The sequence below is a fragment of the Otolemur garnettii genome, unplaced genomic scaffold (assembly GCF_000181295.1).
Source record: "Otolemur garnettii isolate 467f Iridium unplaced genomic scaffold, OtoGar3 scaffold00235, whole genome shotgun sequence".
NCBI classification, from domain to species: domain Eukaryota; kingdom Metazoa; phylum Chordata; class Mammalia; order Primates; family Galagidae; genus Otolemur; species Otolemur garnettii.
The window spans coordinates 1,287,317-1,305,630 of record NW_003852630.1 but is presented as its reverse complement, the minus strand read 5'-3'; the positions used below and the strand labels follow the sequence as shown (position 1 = coordinate 1,305,630).

At 48.6% G+C, this 18,314-nt stretch overlaps 1 protein-coding gene across 1 annotated transcript in view; it reads right to left on the bottom strand.

The window, feature by feature from the left end:
• PTPRN2 (protein tyrosine phosphatase, receptor type N2) overlaps positions 1-18,314 on the bottom strand; it is a 648,263-nt gene that overhangs the window by 62,018 nt on the left and 567,931 nt on the right. The window contains exon 14 of the mRNA XM_012812959.1: positions 2,663-2,810. Coding sequence (XP_012668413.1) covers positions 2,663-2,810 — 148 coding nt within the window. The remainder of the gene's footprint in view (positions 1-2,662; positions 2,811-18,314) is intronic.

Sequence of the window (18,314 nt, the reverse complement as noted above, 5' to 3'; positions counted from 1 at the left end):
CAGAGTACACGTGTGGGGCACGCACACGGGGTGCATATACAGAGTGCACATGTGGGGCACACACAAGGCTCACCTATGGGGTCTATGTACAGGGGCACATGCAGGGCACACATAAGACTCACATGGGATACACATAAAGGGGCACACTCACGTGGGGTACATGCAGGGTACACATAGAGTACAGATGTGGGGCACATATACACAGAACACATGCAGCGTGCACACATGGGACACAAATGGGACACACATATGGGGCACACTTGGGATACACATGTGGGGCTCACACAGGGTACACATGGGGCACACATGTGGGGTACACACAGAGTACATATGAGGCTCACACATGGGGTATGCACAGGGCATGTACGCGGCCCACACACATGGGACACACACACAGGAATACCCTCCAGTCCACCTGTTTACAAAAACCCAACCCAAATCCTCAGGGACACAGAGCCACCAGAAGTCCGTTCTCTGCGGTACTTTAGGGCCCCATCACAGCCGATTCTGCCCCGTGAGGAGTGTGACAGCTGGTTACACTGTGAAGGGTGAGAGGGGCAGGAGTCTCTCTGGAGCTGGGCAGACCAGCAGAAGTGTTAGCAATGGTGTCTACCCCCAATATTCCACTTGGGAGGAGACACAGGCTGAAATCTGATGGCAAGATTTCCTCCTAAAAGTTAAGAAGGCTAGCAGGATGGAGGAAATACAGGTTCGCTCAAAATAAACCTATTTATCCATGAAAACACTTTCCTCAGGGCTTGTTCTGGCCAGTGATTCGCCTTTCCTGTTCTAGGGTGACTTTCCACACCCAGTCAGCTAAGACCCCGGGTCCCACATGCGTCTGGTGGGAGGGGTTGGCTGCTGGGGCTGGGAGGCTCTGTGGGAAGAGCATCTCCTCTCAGGCATGGAGGGCTCCAGTGTCACTGCCGCTGACCATCGCTGTGAGCAGGGCTCTGCTTCCCACCAGAGCATGGGACATCTTCCGTGGTGAGGGTCCTTGTCTCTGACTCCAGGTCACCATGGTGGAGCTGCAGTCCAGGTGGCCACATGGGCTGCGGGAGCACAGGAGGAGACACCCCCCACATTCCCTCGCATGCTGGGCTGTCGCTGGGAACTCTTGGTAGAGCAGGCTTTTAATTGCAGCGTTTATCATAAAAGACCTAAAAGGCCGCACACAGCTGGACACACACCTGATGCTCCCTTCCTGCACGTCCATGCACCCAAACCACTGTCTGCATGAGAAGCAGCTGCAGCCCCCCGGCCTTACTGCGACCCTCTAGGACAGGGCCAGGCCACATGGGCTCATGAACAGCCCTGCCACACAGCAGGAGCTCGGTGAGTGTCCATGGGCTGACTGAACGTATTACATTTTGCTTTTCTTCTAAACATAAAACTTATAAATCTTAACAGCTTCTGTTTTCAGAGCTCTTTATGGTTGAATACCCTTAGCCCTAGCAATGGAGGATCTGGTCTGGACACTGACTAACCTGTCAGAGTTCACATCCAGCAGGGTGACTTGGATTTCATAAGGTTTACAGCCCCCCAGGTTAGGCTCTAAAGCAGCACAAGATTCTGCTTCTCACTTCTGAACAAGTATCTATGTTTATAGTTTGATGAAGAGCTGCCCCATGAGGCCATGGTGGGATGAGCCGCAGGCAGTGCTGGGGTGGTGACAGGCTGGTCCCCAGATGCAGTGATAGAGGGCTCACCCTCATCAGGGAGGCCACTCATCTTCATGCCCTTGGGATGAGCTAAGGGTGAGAGGGCTTCACGGGCCCGCAGAGGCAAAGCTCAGAAAGCCCCTCTCTATGTGAGAAGGCGCATGACCCATCTTAAAGCCCCTGAGAGTGGCAGAGTGGCCACATGTGGACACGCACAGTCCTTTCTCAGGAAATCAGAAAATGGGGAGTGACCATTTCTTTTTTTTGCAGTTTTTGGCCGGGGCTGGGTTTGAAACCGCCACCTCCAGCGTACGGGGCCAGTGCCCTACTCCTTTGAGCCACAGGCACTGCCCGGGAGTGACAATTTCTGTCCAACATTTTAGACACCAGCCTCCCTTTCTTCAGCATAGGGGGTGCATGTTGCCTACTGCAGCCATGTCTCCCTCTCCACACAGGGCCCTTCTGAGAACTGCCGAGTTTTTTTTTTTTTTTTTTTTTTTTGCAGTTTTTGGCCAAGGCCGGGTTAGAACCCACTACCTCTGGTACATGAGGCCAGCGCCATACTCCTTGAGCCGCTGGTGCCGCCCAGAACTGCTGAGCTTTGTATCTCCATTTCCAGCAAGATACCTACCCAGGGTGAGGGTCCTTGGTGGTGTGTGTGGGAATGGTGGCCAGGGCACAAATGCTGCAACAGCCATGCCACTGGCTCTGTGCCCAGGCCAGGCTGCCATGCTGCTACTCACTCTAAGTCGTGAAGGGACGTGTCTGGGACCACACAGTGGCAGGAGACAACAGAGCCAGTGCTCATGGGACCTCAAGTGCCCAGGACTCTGCCACAGGACCAGAGAAGTGGCTGGGTCAGGCCACTCAGGCTGGGGCTGTGCTCACCTGGTTGCCCAAAGGGGCCTATTGTGGAAAGCCAGGGCGGGCATGGGGAGGGCTCTCCCAACACCTGTGTGGAGGCTGCCACCTGCCAGGGACTCCCCGGGGCTGGTACGTACACGTCAGCACAGCCAGGGAGCGGTTCTTGGGCAAGTTCTCCTCCCTCTGGGCCACGGACGAGCTGCTGGGCTCTGCCTGGTATGCACACAGTGCCTCCCACTCCTTCTCCAGCCGGTTCTTGTTTTTCAGGTGATCCTCCATGTAGGACTGGGGGAAACAGAGTCAGGGAGTGAGTTCAGGTGGTCCTCCATGTAGGACTGGGGGAAACAGAGTCAGGGAGTGAGTTCAGGTGGTTCTCCACGTACGACCAGGGGGAACAGAGTCAGGGAGTGAGTTCAGGTGCTCCTCCATGTAGGACTGGGGGAAACAGAGTCAGGGAGTGAGTTCAGGTGGTCCTCCATGTAGGAGTCAGTGTGAGTTGGGGCCACCTCAGAGCAAGTTCATAGGAAGGCACAGGTGCAGATCCAGGGATGGCTCTAGGTGTCCAGGTGTGTGAGTTGTGTGTGCCATGTGTGTTCCATGTATGTGCAGTGTCATGTGTGCCATGTATGATGAGTGTACTGTGTGACATGTATGGGCTGTGATGTGTCTGCTGTGCCATGTATGCTATGTGAGACATGTGATGTGAGTCATGTGTGAGCTGTGTGCTGTGTGTGCCATGTACCATCTATAACATGTATGTGCTGTGTGTGCTGCCTGTACATGTGTGACATATATGTGCCATGTCTGCTCTGTACTATGTGCTGTGTGTGTTGTGTCCTGTGTGTATAGCGTGTGCCATATGTCCTGGGTGTGTGGCTTGTGTGCAGTACTGGAACTGACTGGCTGGGTTGAGAGGCGTCCCAGGAGACCTGTCTGAGTAGCCACCAAAACTGGGTGCAGGAGCCAGGTCTGAGTAGGCAGCTGGCTAAGGGACGGAAGCTGTGGGGTGTGTGTGTGTGTGTGTGTGTGTGTGTGTGCGTGCAGGAGGGCGTTCCCGCGTGTGTGCGCGCAGGAGGGCGTTCCCGCCGGGTGGAAGGGGTGGCCCTGTGTCTGGCCGCAGGGGGCGCTCAGACCAGGCGGGGCTGCGGAGTCCACAGGTCGGCCTTCCCCACAGTGAGAGAGGGGCAGGTGCAGGTTCACCAGCATCTGGGAGGGAATATGCTGCAGATGAGCTACAAGGTCGGCTGAACAGAAAGCTCTTCCAGTGTCTAAGGAACCACTAGTTGCTAAGAGATACTGTCTAGCTGTCAGTCCTCGAAATTATTTACTTGAGAAGTAGGAAATACATAGTTTGGATACTATTTCATGAATCTAATCGAAATGATGTCCACCTGGTTAATTCAGAAAAGCTGTGAGGAATGGAAATTGCAGCCTGGTGAGCTCCTCCAGAGAGGCAAAGCATTCCTTGCCCATCCCAGAGGCCTCCTCCGCTTTTCTGATAGCCAGGGATGGACGTGTCTCCAAGGACACACAGTGTAGGTGACATGATACACCTCTTACATGAAATACTTGCATTCTTATTTTACACATTAATATTCCACATACAAAGACACCGTGTTAGGTGTGTAATGGGAGTCCGTTTACTGCTGAGTGACATCAGTTACCACGAATCTCAATTCCAGTGCTGGGGAGCTCAGAACAATCTCTTGATGGGGATGTCCTGTTCCCTTTCAGTTTTCACAGAAGTTTTTTTTTAAACTGGCTCACTTTTGTGAGTCCATGGGGTGTGATGCATTTAAGAAAGGAGGGGTGCTGCAATCTGTGCAAAAGGTTAAACAGTTTCTAGTGTCAGACAGAGGCAGATATTCTGAGCCTGGGCTGCTCCAACCTTAATTTCTGGCACTTGTCTATGAGCAGGGATTACTTGAAGTCAACAAGGACACAAATGCATCCTGGATGCCCCACTTCCACATGCCCCCCAGCACAGCCCACTTGTTTCTAAACGATCCATCTAGTTGGGAAACGGCTGTGACTTTAAGGAAAATCATTTCAAAAGACCAAACCAGCGGTGATATTGCACCCACAGGAAATATTGGTCTTGTGTGCTCAAATTTGCTTGTAGTTTTCACCGGCTGTGTGTCATATGGAGACAGAGTGTGTCCATATCAGAAATAAGATATGTGTGGGTGTATAGTCCCCTGTGCAAAGGGCCACACATGGCACATCTACCTGTGGCGTTGTGTCTTCCTGCCGCAGCCCCCACCTTCTACTCCCTGACACCCCCTCCCATCCAGGACGATCTGCTCTTGTCTATCCCTGCCCACTGGCACCCACTAAAGGGGACAGGCGGGGAGAGAGACAGGATGGGAAGGATCATGACACGCCAGGGGAAGGGGAAGGGACCTTGGGTGAGACTCACGCTGTCTTATTAAAGTTTCAAACAAAGCCGGCTCAAATCCACTGTACAAATTTCAGCTCTGCCCTGCTGGTCCTACTGGAGGTAGGGTCTGTGCCATGCTGTGTCAGGCATGTGTGGTGACCAGACTAATGTCCCCTGCACACAGGTGCACAAGGCGGGGAGCACCTTCTGGCCACAGGTGGGGACACAGAGGCAGCCTGCTGCGGGAGGGCCCTTAGCTACTCAGGGGACATCAGAGCTGATGTTGGAGAGGCTGCACTGACCACTCAGCCGAGTTGTGGACTGTTTCCACGCTGCACCACACGCATCTCAGGAGCCCATCTGCAGTGGGGAGGTTGGTCCCCTCTCCCCTGTAACCCACCACCCAGGCAACTTGAGGCTCCTCTGTGTGCGGAAGAAACCCCCATAAAGATGGTCCTGAATTATAAAATCAAGCAAAATTCAAATGGCTTAACTGATAAACCACTTTAACTTGAGACAGTCACTATGGAGCACTGGATACAATTTTTATGCAAAAGTTTTCTAACGGGAAAATGTTTTTTTGCATGATACAATCTTTAAGTTTTATGAAAATACTGATGGGTTCACATAGCCTAAGTCTGGTCCATGGGGAGAATGCTGGGGAGAAAAGTGCAGTTTCACCACGTCTGTAGTTATTTTTCTTGGGCTTGGTTGAGGTACAGTCCTACAAATAGATATGAAATGGTTCATGGCAAAATAATTTTGGGTCCTATCTTTTCTTTAGAAAATGTTCTTTTCACAAAATCTATCGCCAACAAATGAGCTTCTTTCAATAAAACATGATGGATTCTAAAATGATGAACCTTGGCAGGTTTAATCCAATCTCAAATATTGTCGGCAAAAGAGGCACTGGATATTATCTTAATTCCTGTAAACTGCAGCTGTGTAAATTCTCTCATTTATCTTAACTATGGGAAGTGAAATCACACTGCACTCGAATTTCTAAATTTATGACAAGAAATATAAACTGAGCACCCCATAAGCTCGGGGTGGAAGAGGAGGAGGAGGAGGGCACTGGCATGATTAGATTTTTCACCAAGAATTAAGTCATCAAAAGATATACCTGATTATATTAAAACCAAGACGAAGCCCCTCCTCTCAGCACACCCCGCTCTAGGAGGCTGCACTCACCGCCCTGCTTGCCACGCTGCATCTGTTCTGCTTGCCTATGGAACATCATTTACAATATTAAATGACATAATTTCCCCCAAACACACACTGGGAATCCTTCCTCTTTGTGATTTGTGGGTAAAATGCATTTCATATGTGAGGCTGTGGGGACTCTGGGCCTTCATAACATATTTTAAACCATAAAAGCAAAATCAAAAGCTGCCCCAGTAACACCATACAGATGCCCTTCTATTTATGATGAGGTCACATCCTGATAAAGCCATTGCAAGTCGAAAATATCTCAAGTTGAAACTGAACTTAATACACCCAGCTGACCAGCATCACTGCTTAGCCTGCTTGACACACTCTCACAACACTCATGTCGGCCCACGGCTGGGCGAAACCACCTAGTACCAAGTCTACACGGGACAGTGGCCCAAGTAATTTCCCGAGTACCGTGCTAAAAGTGGGCAGTGGAGGCTGCAGGTGCTGGGACAGTGGGTGCCCTGGGTTTGCACTGCTTTTGTGCCGTCGAGAAGTCGAGCCATCGTAATGGGGGACTATTCTGTGGGGCTCCTGCTTTTCTAGGTCATGATCAGTGTGAAGGAGGACGGGGCGGCAGCTATTGCAGACTCAGGCATCTTCTGGGATCATTGGCACATGGACACATGATCAAACCCCGCTCACCGGCTTCCCCAGTGTGGGCATTTAGCTGAAGGGGTTTTAAGAGCCAACATTTGATTTTGGGAACGGCGCATGTATGAGGGGGCAGGGTGGTGAAAGGGCTTCGTGTTAAGAAACTGCAACCTTTTTATTACAAAGATGGCACACGCAGAACAGGACAGAAAATGGAGACAGAATGAAAACCAAAGCCAGCCTGACTCTAGCCACCAGCACACTGTGAGGCCCTGGGGCTTCCCCCAGGACCTGTTCCTGGGCCCCTCCCCCCAGGACCTGGGGTCCCTTCAGTCCTTGCTGTGTGCACCTTTTAAGCTTTGGGCATCTCAGTGTTATGGAGTTTTCTTTTGTAAGGTGAAAAGTTGCTGGATTGAGACTCCCATCTCAAAGGCAGGGACATGGCTGGGCACAGCTGCTGGTGGCCCCGAAAGCCCCAGCCCCACCTTGGGTGCCCAGGGCTTGCCCTTCTGGCTGCAGCCCCCTCGCTGGCTTTCTCTCCATCATACCACCTGCCTAGGTCCTTCTTCACGGAACATTCAGGTGGGCATTTCTCGTACAAAACACAACCTATTTGAAAACCAGGCTGCCTAGATTACACTGTCCTTTCCCAGCCTTACTAACCTGTTTCTTCCTGCTGTTGGACCCTGGCCCCGCCGTGAACAATCCACCTGACTTCTCCTTCAGGAGTCTGGTCCTGGAGCCTGTCACCACCTAACCCAAACCCCCACTTGATCCTCTGCTCCCGCATCCCCACTCACCCCAAACACCTGCTGTCACAGAAGCCCTTCTGTGTGTGAATTCTGTTTTGTGCTTTAGCTGCAGGCTTGAGGCTCTGATTCTTCTACCGAGATCAATTTTTTTCCAGGGCAGGGGCTGCATTTCAGCTGCTTACTGCCTACAGTGGGTGAATGGCCATTGGTAACCTGGAAATTTCTATAAGTAATTTCTATAAAGATTTTATATTGATGACAGGCATCCGAAAACACTGTCTTCGAATCTTATGAAACTTGGAAGAATTTCTCTAAAAAGCAACGTAAGGAATTGAGAATGTTTCCTGCTGCCTCCTTCCTTTCGTCTGCATGACTCAGGCCGAACAGGCGGTGCCACTCCCAGGGCCCCCACTGTGCCCCCAACGTCACAGCGATTGTGTGGATTTGGAGGCGGGCAGCAGCTCAGAAGGCTCCCTCACAATTCTCTCCCTGCTCCGAGTCGGAATCTTCCTTCACTGTCCAGGTCCTGGCCCAGGGCTCTGTCTCCAGGGAACCTTTCTGGTGACCCCTGTGCGTTCAGCAAGCATCACACAGGTGGGCGAGGCATGTGCTGCTGCTGACACCTCCAGAGCAGGCCTCCCCCTGGGTGTGACACCGGCGGGCGTCAGTTCACACAAGTCTTCGCCTGGGCCCTACAAAGTGCTCTGAACTGGATCTGACGAGGAAGCTCCAGGGTGGGCACAGGGCTGGGCATTTGCAGAGGGACAGCACCATGCCGTGTTCCCATCAAGAAACACACGGTGTGAACACCTGGAGAGTGAAGCTGCTGCTTGATCCCAGTCCGTGCGGCCTGAGCATGGAGGCAGCTCTAACAGTGACCTGGTCCTCCAGGGGTGTTTGGAAACTCATCTTTAATCTTTTAGAGCTGCTTATGATTCTCTCAATAATACTTTGGGGTTTTGAAGTGTTCCTGGCTGGAGGAACTCAGCCTGACATCCATATTTTTAAACTTCATTCAGGGAATTTTATTTAAGCTGATTGTAGGTGAGCCCCAGGTGGGAAGATATCTACAGCTTTCTTGAATTCCAGCACCTTTGGAGGTCTTGGACGTGATATGTTACTGTGAAAGGTAAGTCCCAGAGCAGCCTCTCATGGAAAAAGCCCTGAGGTCCCGGGGTGTCCATGTGTGCGGCCCATACACGGCCTGGCTGTGCCCTGAGCGTGGGATGTTGGCGCCTGTGACTCCCAAAGGCACTCTGCATTTCTTCTCACTTCTTGCTCTTTGAGGAATATGGCATCCATTTTCACAGGATCTGCTTCTGAAGGAAACCCTAACCCAAGGCTTTCCTCTTCCTCTTATTTCTGACCATCCTTGCGGCTCCCCGTCCTGCTCTGTTTTCTAGCCCTCACTGTTGGAATGTGCACAGTAGAACAGTGTCTGGGACTAAATGCCACTAGATGACGTCTGTAGGGAGCAGTCCCCTGTCAGACAAACCAGCTGGCTTCCACATTTAGGGAATTGCTTTACATAGAATCCCAAATCTTACGTAACAAAAAGCATTACTGGCATCATAGGAAGGTGCTCACAGTTTGTTAATACAGCCCACATGTTTTCTGGGCTGTATTGTGGTCACACTGTAACACTCTGAGGTCCATAGAGCCATCTCTGATCTCCAGGAACAAGGAGCACCCCATATTGACCGCCCCAGAGCTCTGCAGCTTCAGGAGGTGAGCTGCACCTGTCACTCAAGGAGCCTCAGGAATACCTGCGGGAGTCTGCTGAGCAGGACACAGTGTGGACATCACAGGGCGGGCGCTGGGAAAGGCTTCTCAGCAATGGAATGATCAGCAAGGTTTTGGTCCCACACACAGCTACATTTTGGCTATTGACTTTAGACAAATCATCTAATCTCACTGAGCCTTAATTTACTCCTACATAACATGGGAACCAGAGTATCTATTGTAAAGGTGGTTTTCAGGGTTGGCTAGTTACTATGTAAAATATAGTCCCTGGACTACAAAGTGTATCACACAGATGACGGCAGTGGTGGTGGGTCTCAGTTTTCCATTAATCTCTTCAACTTTCTTCCATATTCTGTGACTCTACTGTAGTTCTGGGGACATTGACCTTTTACCTAAGGAAACGGGACACATTGAGTGGCCACAAGCACCAGCAGCTGACCGCAGCTGCAGTGCTTGGTTGAGGGCTGACCATAGCTGGAGTGCATGGCTAGGTCGAAGCCGGACATCGCCGGGCGCTGATGGCACTGCGGATAACATCAGTGAGGAAAATGGTCCCAGTGTTCTGTCCCTTTGAGGTCGTTGTATTTCTCAGAAACGCAGAGTTTTCTTATTGCATTTTTAAAACCAGCATGTGAGTAGAATGTCACAATGTCGGGGATAGTTCCAGAACTCGTCTCCACTCTCATCTGCTGTCTTCTATACTTTTTTATTATGGGTTAAATGAGGGTACAGGCGACTAGGTCATGTTATTGGCATTTGTCAGGTGAAGTCCAAAGTCTGAGTTGTGGAGTCTTTCATCATTTTTTTAAAGAGGGTTGTATTTCACGGCCAATCTTGAGAAGAGAATTACTGGGAAATACCTGTGTGAGGGACAGTACGAAACTAAACTGCTAATTAACAGAGGTGATTTTTCTGGTGCAAAGAACATTGGACACTGCATGCTTCTGACTCAGGCCCTGTGGTCATGTCACTCCGAGACTACTTTACAGGCACCATTTTAGGAATGTCAAAACCCCAGCTTCCAGGGTTGCTTGGAGTGAAAAACACCATCTATCAAAATTGAGATCTGTGACCCTCATGTGCAACGAGCTGACTATGACTGTCCTGGGGAGTGCCAGGCCTGTGCTCAGTGGGCCGCCTGCATCTCACTCCCACATAACAGGTGCCACTGCCACCTCTGAGGGGCACAGAAGGGTCATCAGGCGCCAGTCCATAGGTGGGAGGACGCCAGTGTCAGACAGTGCTGCAGCACGCTGCCCTGCGGCTCTGGTGCTCAGGGACACCCAAGACAGGGGCAGGAGAGCTGGACAGATAGCCTGCTGATGTCATTGGTGGCATCTCTCAGCCTTAACAATGATGGCACGAGATGCTGGGAGGTACAAGAAGATTCATTATTATGATTATTAAAAAGAATAAGGAAAATAAACTCCTAACATGCAACAGCAAAATTCCTCAGGGTGCTGGACCACCCACACATAAGCACAAGAGCCAACCAACATTATTTCACTTCAGTCAAGATGTGCCCCACTACGGGTATTGGCCTAAACAAGTCTGCACAGGTTACTGGAGACAGCCATGGCTTTGTGGGTCTTTGACAGGACAGGTAGATTGTCCTGGTGAAAGTTCATCATTACACTCCAGAGAAAGCCCTGCCCCTGGTGGGGACCATGTGCCAAGGGGAGCTGGGCTCTCAGGGGCCGTCCCTCGGGTACACCGGTGCCCACACAGCCTGCCGCTCTTCCACCCACTGATGCTGCACCAAACCTCTGGTTGGAGTGAAGAGCGCAGACCGCTCACATCTTCCTGCCTTGTGGCAAGACCTCAGGCTGTGTCAAAATCTCAAGTTAGACTCACACTTTCAGAAGCTCTGAGTGAGCAGCTCTCATAGCCACTCGGGGAAGTGGTGACCTTTCCTTTCTTTAAAAATAAACACGGTCACCTGTCTTCATTAATACATCAAAGGAGAATGTTCATGTTCAATGTCTGAATCTCAAAAGCAGGAGATATGAATTCTAAGAAAATGTGTGAAAAGATGAAAAGAGGAACTTGGTGAGGCCAGTTGCCTTGGCAGACAGAGGTTGGGGCACAACGACGGCTTGGTGGGGAAGGTGTTTTGTTCATCTATAGACTGCTGCATCTGGCATATTTTAAATATTATTAATATTATGTAGCAGAAATGTTAAAACATTGAAAATTAGAAATTCAAAGCAGCCAGAGCAAATGCAAAGACGAGCAGAGACAGTTAAAGGATCAGAGGGTAGTTGCTAGTTTTTAGTTTAGGGAAGATTTGCTTGAAACAAGACTTGCGAACCACTGAATTGTATTCAAATTATCCTGTAGAAATGGCAGGATGAATCACCTCCTTCACTGTCTTACTCCTCTAACTTGGGCCCGTGACAGCACCGCCTGTGACTTACAGGGGATTACTGGTCTCGCTGGACAGTTAAAACACCGCTTCTTTGGTTCCCCCAACAAAGAACCTAAGATGTGAGCAAGTGTGTGCACAGCCCTGCGGAGCCCACCAAGAACACGCTCAGTCAACGTGGGGTTCAGCTGGGAAATGCAAACATGTGGTTTTTGTTGTTGTTGTTGTTGTGGTTTGGCTGGGGTTGGGTTTGAACCCACCACCCTCCGTATATGGGGCCGGCACCCTCCTCACTGAGCCACAGGTGCCGCCCCTAAACATGTGGTTTTTAATCCCACCCCTGGGTCATCTGCACAAAACTGCAGAGAGGGAGGTAGGAACGGACCAGAGGAATTGGTGAGAGTAGGTGGAAGACCACTCATGGGCTCTTTTTCTTTCTATTACATTAAAACATTTCTTTAATGGAAGTTTGTTTTTCTGGAGCAAATATTCCCTCAGGTATGTGGTATCTGCGGTAAGCAATAAGCTTCCGTATCTTAGTGAACTGGAAGTGGTATAAACAGATACGATTGGCTAGCAAAAGCATCCTTCAGGGCACCAGAACTGGCTTTCCCAGTAATTGATTCAGTGCCATTTCCCCCTGAGAGCCATCTCACACTAGCCATTCTCAGGACCACCTAGAGCCCCCCACAAGCCTAGCAATCTGGAATGGCCTCAGAGAGATTTGGGAATCTGCTTCCATCTTCTGTCACAGCCAACCAAATCACTGAGTGATCGGACATTTTAAGTCATTAAAGTAGTGGAGAAAAGCTCAAATACTTCAAAATGTAAAGTCCCCCAGAGAAAGTCCTTGGCCAAGCCTGATTCAGGGAGATGATGCGTGAGGACGGCAGAGACGAAGGCCAGAGGAGCAGGCGTGAGGTCTGCTCAGAGGCTGAGCACTGCTGGACCATCTGCTTTACTTAAAACCTTTTTGTAACTAAAAAATAAAACACACACAAGAACCAAGAACATCCCCTCCCCCAGTAGAGCTCTAGGGAAAACGATGTGCTTTTTTGAAAGCATCATCAGGAAAACACAGGGTGAGGACGGAGGCCTTCTATACGGTAACGGGGCACAGAGGGAAAGGCTAACTCTTCACAAAGCAGCAGGTTAAGAGGACACAAAAACTGGTTAAATTTCAATTGTGTAGAACTCAACAAATTGGAAGCTTCAATGAATATGTTTTAATTATAATTTTGGCTTTCAGTATTCCAAATCTAGAATAAGGTCCAGAATTGTAAGAAATCACACCAATGAAAGAGAATTCCTAAACATTGCCCAAATGACCTGCAGGAAAACTCCTGGAGCCCATGAATGATCAGGCCAGCCCTGGGCCATCTTCAGAAAGTGCTGGGCAGACTCCTGATCTCCGAGATGGCTACACGTGCCCAGAGCACAGTGGTCATCAATCAGTTTGTGGCTTCCACTGACCTTTATGTTATAAACTTATAGAAAAAAAATCACAGCTTGAGAAAGACTTACAACTAAAACCCTGATAGAAAATGTCAATAATTTCTGTTTCAGAAATGTTCTAATTAATACACTTAAAAAATAATTAATTTCATCCTTACTACCTCCTCTTCCTACCAGAGGAAAGGCTTGTTCTTCTGCATGAAGGCTGGGAATTTGTTTTATGCTGGGCATTCTTCAGCAAGATACAGTATTAGGGGTGCATGTAGGAGAGGGTGACAGAGGCCTCCTGCATAAAGGACGAGAGAGATGCTGTTTAATAACAGTGACAATAACACCACCGCCACTCTGCACTTCCAGGCTGTCATTGTCAGGGAAGCTCAGAAAATTTTAAATGAACAATTTTATGAATTTTATTATCTTATTTAATATCTTAAAAATTAAGGTTATATGCACAAAGGTAAAATACAAAGATGGAATACTTAGAAGCAATGGAAAATAATTAAAAGAATTATACCACTTTCCCCATCAGTGTACAGCTATTTATATTTAAATTTAGGGCAAAAGAGGTCTGCTTGACATTCTGAAGGAAACGCAAATGGGCCCTCCAGGTGAGGGGAGCTGAGAGCTGCACTGCTATTTCCGTGGGGCTCTCACTGCCTCACTGCTCAGCTCAGTCACCACCCCACCCATTCTCCTGGTTTGATTAAGCATATCCTGCAAGCCACGGTGTCCCAGGTGCTGGCACAGCAAGTAGCTGGCCAAAGACCCTGTAGGCCTGGGGCCCATTTCTGTGCTGGGGACAGGCTACACACAAATAGATAAACACGACTTAAAGGGGCAAGTTCAGGTGACAGTGAGCAGAGAGAAGACTCAGATCAGCCTGGAGGGACAGAGGAGGGACTAGAGGGCTCTGGTCCACCTAACCATCTGACCTCCTTCCTCCTACTCCTGAAACTTCTGCAGCTCTTTCAATTGCAAATTATTTTGAAATGATTTAAACTCTTTATCCCTCACAGTGCTACACCAAGGAGCGGTCTTAATGATCTGAGCTGAGAGTCAATGTCAGTCTTAATTTATCCAAAGTCAAAGTCTGGGTAGAAATCTGAAAAATTGCACCAACAACCCTGATATTTCTAATAACCCTTATGCTTTTGTTTTATGGACAAAATATTCAGATATCTGACAGCACTACTGAGTTTTCCTTTCACCTGTTGTATGGAGCCTCATCGAAGATATGTTTGTTCAAAGTACCAGAGAAAATTAACAGCCAATAGCTTATCCCCAAATTTAAGACACAAAAACAAGCAAACAATCAAATGAACCTGGAATACTTTGATATACTTATCCATAAATAGGGCAATTCTTGAGACGCAGACAAAGGCGTGTACCCACGTGCACACCCACAAATACACATGCCACTACGTCGTAACTGCATAACATCCAGGCGTGGTCCCTGCACATAAATAGTCCCTGGCAGGCTGGGAGACTGAACACCCTCGTGCAGACTGACCAGCTGTGAGAACCCCACTGCGTTCATGGACTGGCTGCCAGGTGATGCAAAGTAATTGTGTGAAAGATTCACAGACCTCAGTGACTGCCAGGTCTCTAGGCATTAAGTACAGACAGAGACCAAGGAGACAGCATGTTTCAAGAGAGTAAGAACTTCCAAGGGATGAAAGTCATGCACGTCTGGACCAGATGTCATCACTGTCTTGTCACTGGGCACCTGTGTGCGGAGGGAATGCAGAACTTTCCACAAGACCCCAGCAGAGCTCCAGGTCTGAGATGTCCTGACCAGTCAGTGCAAGTCTCAGGCTCTGACCTAAGCCCAGAACCTATATCTGACTTCACCATGGGCCCCAGAAGACTGATTGCTGGTCTGTCTTCCTGAGCTTCTAGAAACATGGAAATTGCCTCTTTTCTACTGGTAGCCACACCAGGCTCTAACCAGACAATGCCATAAGCTCAGAATGGCAGGCAGTGCCGTCACTTGGTGGGGAAAAAATCACAAGGATGCAGATGTGAGCTCAAGGGATGTTGCAGGCACTGCACCAGCTTCACTCTGTGGAGTCCCTGACATCTGACAGAGAGCCTGGCTCCTTCTAGGTGATCGGTAAACATTCATGGATGGGTGAAGGGGACAGACACCCATGGGGCTCCATCTCTGAACAAGCCCCAGTGAGGTCACAGGCTGGTCAAGACGTCAGAAGCACGGACTCGAGGTGACGTCATGTTCACCTGGGAAGCAGGTGTGACATGCTGAGCTGTGGCCGTGGACAGGCTGCTTCTGCACCAGTGGATGCCAGTGCTTCATTCGATCATCTCCATTAATGTATTTGTGGTTCACCCTCTAAAATTAAATGAGCAGGCAGAGGGGAGGAGGGCAGACTTCTATGATTTTGAACAGATTTTAACTTCTTTTCCAATATTCTGGGGTGTCCTCATTCCTCAGCCTCACCTCTTCTCTCTGGCTGGCTTACAGGTGCTCCCAGCACAGGATATGTGGAAATGCGTCATGATCTGCGACTCAAGGCACCAGCAGCTCTGGACTCCATAAAATATTCATTCACTTTCAAAAATATTTGTACCGTGCTGTCAAATATAGACAAGTTCACAAGGAGTAACAGGAAGTGGCTATTTTAATGGCAAATGCTTCCCTCAAACCTCCCTTTCCACTAAAACATTTTCTTCAAAATTATTTTCATAAGAAAGATTAACAGTTTCAACATTAGCTGCTAATCCCCTTTCATTTAAAACTCGGCTGATAAAATTCTTTGCTTGTCATTCAAATAGTAAGTAATAATTATAGATTTGAGGCTTCCATCTCTGGCTTCATTAATGGTGAATTGCATGGAAGTCTGAGGCAGAAGTCAGCTTTGATACATCTCAAAATGCAATTTCCATGGCTTCCCTTGGCTATGTACAATTAATTACACAGTTAATAAGGGGAATATGTTAATGAAAGGAACATTATTCATCCAGGCCACCTGCCTTTACCAAATATCTTTTGTGTGTTTTTCTTCTTCTTGTAATGTAAGTCTATGCACAGCTAAAAAATTAATAATGTAGTGATTTTGAATACCAGTCTGCAGCTACTCTGAATAAAACAAGTCTAAAGAAAAATTAATTCAATTGTATGATATTTCTACTGATTTCTGCCTTTTAAAAGTTTAAAATATATATTCACAGTATGTTAAACTCCTGAAATAGCTATTTATCCAACAAAAGAATGCATTAGCAAGGAGTCTTGTTTATGCCCACGGTATACAGTGGTCATCTTCTCCATAAAAGAAAACCATCAGAAAGCTTGGACGATGAAGAGATAGGTCTCAACCATTCTAAACAGATTAAACTCTGCTAATCCTTTTCTCATCCATTTTAAACCTCTCTGCTTAGCAGTAATTAAATCCTCTCATTCCATTTGGATAATCAAAGTTTGACTATGGACAGTTTAGCACAGAAACCAACATCAGCCTTTGCTGAGAAGCTGCGCATCTTCTAAGACCTTGGTGAGGAGTGGAAACCAAGAAAACTCAACTAGAAAAAGGAAACTGGCTGAAACTACACTTCTGCTTAATTTTTATAACTTAGTTGGACAATAAGAAAGGATGTATGTTTCACAAAAAATTCATGCCAATATTCTTCCTTTATTAAAAGGGGAAAATTGATTTCAACCACAAATATACATATCCTTTTGACATTATCAAATATACTTCAAGTCATGCGTGTTTTAAAACTTCCATTAATGGACAGAATTCAGTTGAATTTCAACTGTTAGCTCCCAAACAGTTCCTAGGGAAGGCAGGTTCAAGAGAAAGAAAAAAGATTTATGAAAACACAAGTCTAAGATAACCAAGCTCTGCAAAGGACTTTTGATACGTTAGCAAATTCTAGGAGGAAAAAAGAGGCTCCAGAGCAAACCCCACCCACTGGCGCCGGGCTCTGTGAGCAGTGGAGGAGTTGGTGTAGGCGTCGGCGTAGCCAGGGGCCTTGTGGGCAGAAATCAGGTGCCCTCAGTGTGGCCTATGCTGGCTGGCAGCTTGGCAGGGCTGTTTTTTCTAAGGCTCCTTTGAAAGTGGCTCTGGGTCACCATCTCTGCACGCAGGGCAGCAGCAGACACACTGGGGGTAAATGCTGTCCTCCCACCACTCCCCCACCTGGGGGTTGCCTATGATGCCCAGGTGACAGAGCCGCTAGAGACCCAACACCTTCACTGCCACTGACTAGCAAGAGGAGGCCCAGAGGACGATTCTTCCTGACCGGTGACGATGGTGGTGGCGCTGACAGGGAAGCCTTCCAGGCGAGGGAAGGAAGGTGGTTGCCGGGCAACACGCAGACAGCGCCTCCTCCTTACGGAGCAGCCTTTTATGTTCATGCCAGCGAAGTGCCTGTTTCGGTTTTCTGCTGAAGTTTTAGGGAGAATAAAGATTCCCAGCAAGTTCAGGAAAGGTTGCCTGGGATGGCAGCACATGCATGGATGCTTCCCCCATGAGGAGAGGAGAAGCACTGGGTCCTGTGACTCCTTATTAGATAATGCGTGCACAAATTCTAAAGTGTTCACTCAAACATTTATCTTCAACTCTTTACCAACCAAACTTATTAATAAGGAATGAAGCTTGGAGGCCAAGTCCATTTCCTCTCCTGTCTCAGACCTTCCCACGTGCAATTAAATGGCTAAAATGTTGGTGAAGAAAAAAAGAAAATCAGGATTCAGGAGGCAGCTGCAGTAGGTAGGGGGCTGGTTGGTGACTATTCCTCTTCCTTTGAAATGAGGATTGTGAGGTACAAAAGAGAGTTGATAATGCCAAAAGATATTTTCACCTTTTAGGAAGAAAAGTTAGAGGTAAGACTGTCAGATACATTTTAAATCTTTTACTGGCTCAGAGGCCAATCATGTTGTGGACAGGCCAGGTCACACACAAGTGCAGTCTCAAGGTGGGAGGGGTCACCAGGCAGGCTGGCAGGGGTCTCCTGTTCTGCTTGCTCTTGGGCTCTAGCACAGCACAGCCTTGGAGCTCTGAGGCTGTCCCTCCCACAGGTGTATCCTCTGGAACTTCCCTGGCACCACCGGTGACCAGCAGCAGGGCTTCACTTGCTTGCCCACGCTGCCTGGCCTGCAGCCCTGTTAGCTCAGTCTCACAGATGGTCAATCTGTTTTAGGTGTGGCTGTAACTCTAGACAGCCACCTATAAATTAGCTCAGCCCCACAGATGGTCAGTCTGTGCTTAGGTGTGGCTGTGACTCTGGACAGTCACCTAGAAGTTAGCTCAGCCCCACAGATGGTCAGT